The 7,169-nt window shown below is 46.2% G+C and overlaps 1 protein-coding gene across 1 annotated transcript; it reads left to right on the top strand.

The window, feature by feature from the left end:
• Positions 1 to 6,330: 6,330 nt before the first annotated feature.
• On the top strand, positions 6,331 to 6,774 carry LOC147727814 (fibroblast growth factor-binding protein 1-like). Its single transcript, XM_086963693.1, has one exon. It carries the CDS (start codon positions 6,331 to 6,333, stop codon positions 6,772 to 6,774), a length of 444 nt encoding a protein of 147 aa, XP_086819819.1.
• Positions 6,775 to 7,169: the final 395 nt, after the last annotated feature.

Here is a 7,169-nt window from a genome sequence, read left to right as displayed (position 1 = left end):
TTCATATGGTGAAATCCTGAGAAACAGAAGGCTGGAGATGTAGAATTTGATTTTCTGGATGTTCCCCCGGTGAAAAGTTTAACGATTCTAAGAAGCAACGTTATTTGGACTACTTTTCTAGCCGCCCTTATGTCTATCGAGCCCTTATGCTTTCCAAGGCAAGATAGATTATACATTCAGCATCAAGCATTATCTACGTCATAGGTTTTCCGAGGTTTTTTAGAGCTTCCTTCCTTCACAAAAACAATAAATTACAACATTTACCTTTGCTCTTTCCTTTTCATAATTGTCACACAGGAAGTTTATTTGCTCGAAGTCGAAGGTTCAACGTTTGCCCCATGTACCTGTTTCCGTGATGCGTGCACGCCACCTGTGAGTGTGGGACTCTCAATGCTGGGAGAGTTGGGTGAGTGGAGCAGAGTGGTGCTCCAGATGTGTTTGGCTTCTCTGGTCGTTTCACTGGTTGAGAGACATAGGGCCGAGCTGGCCCCCGGATCTCTCACAATCGTGTTGGGCCTCAATGAGCCATTATTGGGTGTGCTGCTTGCAGGTGCATGTCAGGTCAAGCTCCTCTGGGCTGTCCTCTAGTCTTTCATGCCAGTTGGAGCATTGCCCTACGTACCGCAACTGCCCCTGGTTCAGACTCCGAGCACAGACGTGTGGATATCCCTGCACCTCGCACGCACTACTTTGTATGGGCCTGGGCCCGAACTGACCCTTGTGCCCCGGTCTCGTGCCTCTGCAGAAAATCTTAGGCCTCGTCTAGCCCCGGCGTCCCATTCTGGGACCAACAATTGCCTTCAAAATCCTGGCACCCTCTCTATCTGGACACACTACGATTAACTTGAGACCTCACCAGAGACTACTGCCTGGCCCTGCACACAAGCAGATTCACTCTGCTTATTGCACGGTATGACTTAATCCTCCCAGGGCCTCACATGTGCGCCACAGACTGTGGTACCAGCATTTAACAAGGGACGCCAGATGCTTGACTTCAACTGTTAAATCATTATAGCAGCCATTTAGCACCGTTGTGTAACCTTCTACCTGTCTGTTCCTCTTCAGAAGGCTGTAGGGTCATTTTTACACCTATAGGTAAGATTTTAACATTAGCACATGTATTTTGTACCACCGGGTGCTACTACTTGTGAATTTTTTTCACACGACCTATATCATAGCCTTCCAACTGAACAATGTTTCCTTCAAGTGTGTAAATCCTTAGCTCCTCGCCGATCTTCACAGGCAGCCCTCTGCTTTTAGTCTATGGTGCCATATTGACTGTTTGTGTACCACCCCATTATTTAGGACCTCCCTCGTTTTCAAGGAGATCCATGAAAGTTGTTCCCGAGGGTTGAAATGCTTAAATAAATAAATAAATGCAATCCACTGACTTCCACTCTCCCACACCGAGGAAGATCCCTACAAACAGTACCAAGGAAACACTGGGAACAGAAAATGAATACTGAACAATAAATTAGCCAACTTTGAACCTACACCTGTCTTCTAGGGATCGACTGACCAGACTTACTATATCATACTTACAACCAAGAGTATCCAGGAGTCACAACTCTGTTGTCATACTTTAGACTAACCACTACTTGACTAACAAACTAGATTGTGAGTTAAATGTAATTAGATATGTAAACACCATCTCGACACTCATATCTATGACATACAACCCTAGTAGGAAATTTTTCCATCAGTTGTCGTCCTGGGCCACCACTATTACATCATTTGGATACTCCTTACCCAGGAGTTAGTATGAAGTCCGTCACCCTAATTAAAAGGTGAGGGCTATATGAGTCAGGAGGTGTTGGTAATAGTGTTGTTACTGGGTGGTGTCAGTATGGTGTTGGTGTTTACAACTGAAGAGAAAGCAGTGCAAAGTGAAAATAAGTGAAGTGGGTAAAATTAGGTGGAACAGCCCAGAGGGACGCTGGGAGACACCGACGGAGAGAGCGGTGCTCCTTATTTACCTGAGCTGCAGCCAGGTGAGGTGAGGCGCCATCCCCACAGAAATTGGATTGTGGTGGAGAATCAACACCTGAAAATTAGGTGATATTTTTTCATTTATTTTTCTCACTTTATAATACAGCAGTAGCAATATCATGGTCCTGATGAAAGCATAGGATAATTTCCACCTATATGCAGAAACATGTCGACCACTTGCTGAGTAGATATTATGTTAAATCTACTTGTTTTTTCACTATTCACTTGTTTTTAAGCTTAGGGGTCTGAGAGAAATCATTAAAATATCTATTCTACTCAGTTCCACCTAATTTTACCCACTTCACTTATTTTCACTTTGCACTGCTTTCTCTTCAGTTGTAAACACCAACACCATACTGACACCACCCAGTAACAACACTATTACCAACACCTCCTGACTCATATAGCCCTCACCTTTTAATTAGGGTGACGGACTTCATACTAACTCCTGGGTAAGGAGTATCCAAATGATGTAATAGTGGTGGCCCAGGACGACAACTGATGGAAAAATTTCCTACTAGGGTTGTATGTCATAGATATGAGTGTCGAGATGGTGTTTACATATCTAATTACATTTAACTCACAATCTAGTTTGTTAGTCAAGTAGTGGTTAGTCTAAAGTATGACAACAGAGTTGTGACTCCTGGATACTCTTGGTTGTAAGTAGTTCTATTGGGGGCACGTGTCCAGTTTGGAGTCATTAAAGTAGCCCTTGGACCCTCTTTTAGATAGTATGTGTTTGTGTTACTATATCATACACCAAGTACTCAAAGGACCACGGTGCAGTCTGGAAGTCTGAGCTTGTGTATGGCCATTACGAGCCCATGGTACTAGCGTCTGTATCCCGTGTCCCTCTGCTCTTTCAACAATCTCAGTCTAAAGGGGGTGGTGGCCTTATAGTCCAGTTTTGTGTCACTGATGTCGATGCGGTCAATCTTACAGAAGTAATGAGAAGAGTTGTTGGCGTGTGTATGCCACGCCCGGACCTAAAGCAAATGTGCATTCCGTTGGCGGATGGCATGGTGGTGGAAAGTCATGCCCCTCGGCCGATGGTGCACTTTTGCCCTACAGTTAGCCCAGTCCAAGCTGTGCTCTGCTGTTGTGTGCGGATGCTCTGTTGCAGAACCATGAGCAAGCTCCCCACCATCAGACTGCCGGCTTCAACCCCCACAGGATCAATGAGTTGCTGTTGCTAAGGGGAACAGCCCCACACCATGTGGCTTCCCTGTGAATGTGCTAGTAAGTTTGCATAACATGATGTAGGTAACGCTATACTTGCTGGTTTGAAGAGGGATGTGGCTCTGCAGAGGGCGGGTGTTAGATATCGTGGATAAGAAATGAGGAAGGATCATTGGGTAAGGAGTGTCCTAAACTGCACAGAGACAAGGAGGGATGCGCTGTTGCAAGTTAGTGGTTATCGCCCGTCTATAGTAGCCAAGGTCCCTTCCATGCATCATGTGGTGAGAGGTTTCTCCAGTGAGTCAGTGTACAAGCAAACTCACACCCTTAGTATGATGAGGTGAGGTTGGTTGAAGGAAATGCCTTAAAATATTGCAACATCCAAAGTAGCTTGCATCAAAGGGAGAGTTTATACTAGTGCTCAAAATGGAAATATAGAACCGTAGGTACTCCTCGTCTCAGACTGTCTGTTTGCTGCTGAGATGTGCTGGTACTCTTCCATTAAAAGAATTGGGGGCAGTGCAGAGAAGTGCCTGTACTATTCCTTCATAATTAAAGTGCAGGCAGCAAGCACCTGGTAGTCCCTCCACAATTAAAGCACTCTTGTTTAGGTCTAGCTACAGAAAAAGTCCCAGCGCCATTAGCACATGCAAAATGTTTTTTTAGATACATATTGTTCATAATGACTGCTGAGACAAGGTTAGATAAGTGCCTGTTGGCCTCTCATTACTTCAAAAAGGCAATTTTTGTTGGCTCTTAGGGCTCAGTGCACTTTACCACCACTAACCAGTGCTAAAGTGCTTGCGCTCTTTCCTTTCAAACATGGTAAAATTGGCTTACACCGAATTGGCAATTTTAATTTACTTGTAAGTCCCGAGAAATGTGGTTCTACATGTACCCAGGGACTGTACATTAAATGCTGCGAGTAGGCCTGCAACACTTATTGTGACACCCACTTAAGTAGGCTATTTAAAGATGTGTCATGTCAAGGCCAGGGCCTTTGTGTTAATTGTTCATGCTTTCTGGCCAGGGGGCCATTTGAGACATTTCCATGCCTTCTATCAGCCTGGGTGCTTATGTGTGGCGTTTCCATGCTTTCTGGCCTGGGTGCTTAATTATGTGTGCTATTTCCATAGTTTCTGGCCTCAGTGACCTGGAGCTGGTGGCTCATGTGCGACATTGCCATGCTTACTGGCCTGGGTGCTTATGTGTGACGTTTGCATGTTTACTGGCCTGGTGGTGTGACCAGGCCTGGGTCAGTGCCTAGGTGCTTATGTGTGACATTTCCACAGTATTCTGGCATCAGTCAGTGGCCTGTGTGCTCATGTGTGACAACATGAGTGACAAGTTACTATGCTTTAAAAGGTAATATAATCTAATATGTAATGGAAAATGTTTATTTTGGCCTTTCTGTCTCTCAAATTTTCTTGGGGGGGGACAAGTTCAACCCCCTAAACTCCCCCTAGTAGTGGTTGCTCACTGCGCTTGCTCACTACACACCATGTGGGGGGCTGGTCTCACTTTTACTTTGTTCTCTCTGATTCACTACTTGTGTCTATTATTGGTGCTCTCTGAAAGAATGTCTATGGGTACATATGACTGGGTGGGTAACCTGGTGCTCTTTAAGGTCATCATCTACTATTTACTGTGCTTTGAAAGTTGATACAATTGAATATATAATGAAACAAGCATTTACAATGCAATGGTTTCGCCTTTGGAAAAGTTTGAGCTATTGGCATTGTAAATGACAAAGTTTGTATTTATGTGTTGGTTTAAGAAATAGAGAAGTAAATGGCATTGTTATTTACATTGCCATTTGCTTAATTTCTCTCAAATGTGAGACTTATTGTATCCTACGGACGAGTTTAGCAGACAGCAATTACTACCACACACACACCTAGAGCCACACACACACACAATGCGGCCACACATACACAGACACCCAGAGAAACACACACACACATACACACCCAGAGCCCCCCCCACACACACACACCTAGAGCCACATACACACACCCAGAGCCACACACATACAGACACACATCCAGAGCCACACAAACACACACCCCGAGAGCCATACACACACTCAAAGTCACACATAGACCCAGAGCTACACACACCTAGAGATACACAAACACACACACCCAGAGCCACACAGACATCTAGAGCCACACATACACTTAGAGCCACATACACACACTCAGAGCTAGCCACACATACACACCCATAGCCAGCCACACACACACACACTAAGACTCACACACTCACCCAGAGCCACACACACACATACACTCAGAGCCACACACACACACCCAGAGCCACACACATATACACACCGAGAGCCACACACACACACACACCCAGAGCCACACACACACATACACCCAGAGCCATACAAACACACATACTCAGAGCTACACACTTACACCTAGAGCCACACACACACACTCAGAGCCAGCCACACACACACACCCAGAGCTAGCTACACACACACACACTAAGAGCCACACACACACACACCTAGAGACACACACACACACACCCAGAGACAGCCACACACATACTAAGACCCACACATACCCCCAGAGCTATACACACACACACCCATAGCCACACACACACACACCAGAGCCACACACACCCATAGCCACAGACACACACTAGAGCCACACACACACACACTCACTCAGAGCCACACAGACACACACATCTAGAGCCACAAAAACACACACACACATACCTAGAGCCACACATACAACCTGAGTCACACACACATACCCAGAGCCACTCATACACATACCCCGAGCCAGCCACAAACACACACCTAGAGCCATACACACTCAGAGCCACACACACACTCAGAGCCACACACACACTCAGAGCCACACACACACTCAGAGCCACACACACACCAGAGCCACACACACATACACACCCAGAGCCACACACACATACACACCCAGAGCCACACACATACACACACCCACTGCTTCACACACATACACACCCAGAGCCACACGTACACCTAGAGCAACGCAAACACACATACCCAGAGCCACACACACACTCAGAGCCACACACACACCCAGAGCTACACACACACACACACCCATAGCCACACACACCAGAGCCACACACACCCATAGCCACACACACACACACATGAGACTCAAGCGAGGGGAGAGCTTCTGGTATGTGTTCGCCGGGAGCCCTTCCTCGTGCCCTCAGTATGCAGCCAACCAGAAGAACTACTGGAAGCAGATCGCGTGCGCTTTGAAGAAACAGAAGAACCTGTGTCAAGACCCCAAGGCGGTCTTAAAGTCAAAGGAGTGCAAAAAGGGGCCCAAGGAGGCGCTCCTCAGCTTCTCCAGCTCCAGCCTTATAGAAGCTGCCACTGGGAAGGAGAAAGTAATTCACCCCGGTAAAAAGCCCTCCCGCCCTTCTAACGCGACTGCTGAGGTGAAGCAGGACGCTGAGACGAGCAGCAAAGAATGCGTGGAAGACGAGAGCGTCGACCAGAAAAAGGTCGCGGAGGAGTACTGCGGGGAGTCGTGGGGCTCGCTCTGCGCATTCTTCTTCTCCATGGTGCAGGATAAAAAGTGCTGAAGAAGTACTAACTTTTCCATAGGCGCCTGTTGGCCCCTGTGTGACGTTTGTGATACTTTCTGCTGCTTGGGTCTCGTTTTTTTTAGACAACTGAATGATGCATTCTGGGACTTGTAATTTCACTTTTAATATCGCATTTATAGACTCAAAATATCCAGCGAGCAAATAATGTAGACTTAAAATCAGGGCAGACATACGATGCCACGTGTGCTATAGGGCGATGTAACAGCTATACTTCTTCACTGGGGAAGTATACTGTGGTTTACTAGCAACTGTGTATTTACTACACAGTACCGTGTGCTATGCGCAGGGTGCTCGATGTAAATACTGTAATTATAAAAACAGAGCTGTGTATTTAAACATCTTTAACAGTCTTGTAAAAAACGTGTTTCTTT

Source organism: Lissotriton vulgaris, chromosome 3_1, assembly GCF_964263255.1.
Source record: "Lissotriton vulgaris chromosome 3_1, aLisVul1.2, whole genome shotgun sequence".
NCBI classification, from domain to species: Eukaryota; Metazoa; Chordata; class Amphibia; order Caudata; family Salamandridae; genus Lissotriton; species Lissotriton vulgaris.
The sequence above is the reverse complement of the archived record's forward strand: the minus strand, read 5'-3'. Positions and strand labels throughout refer to the sequence as shown.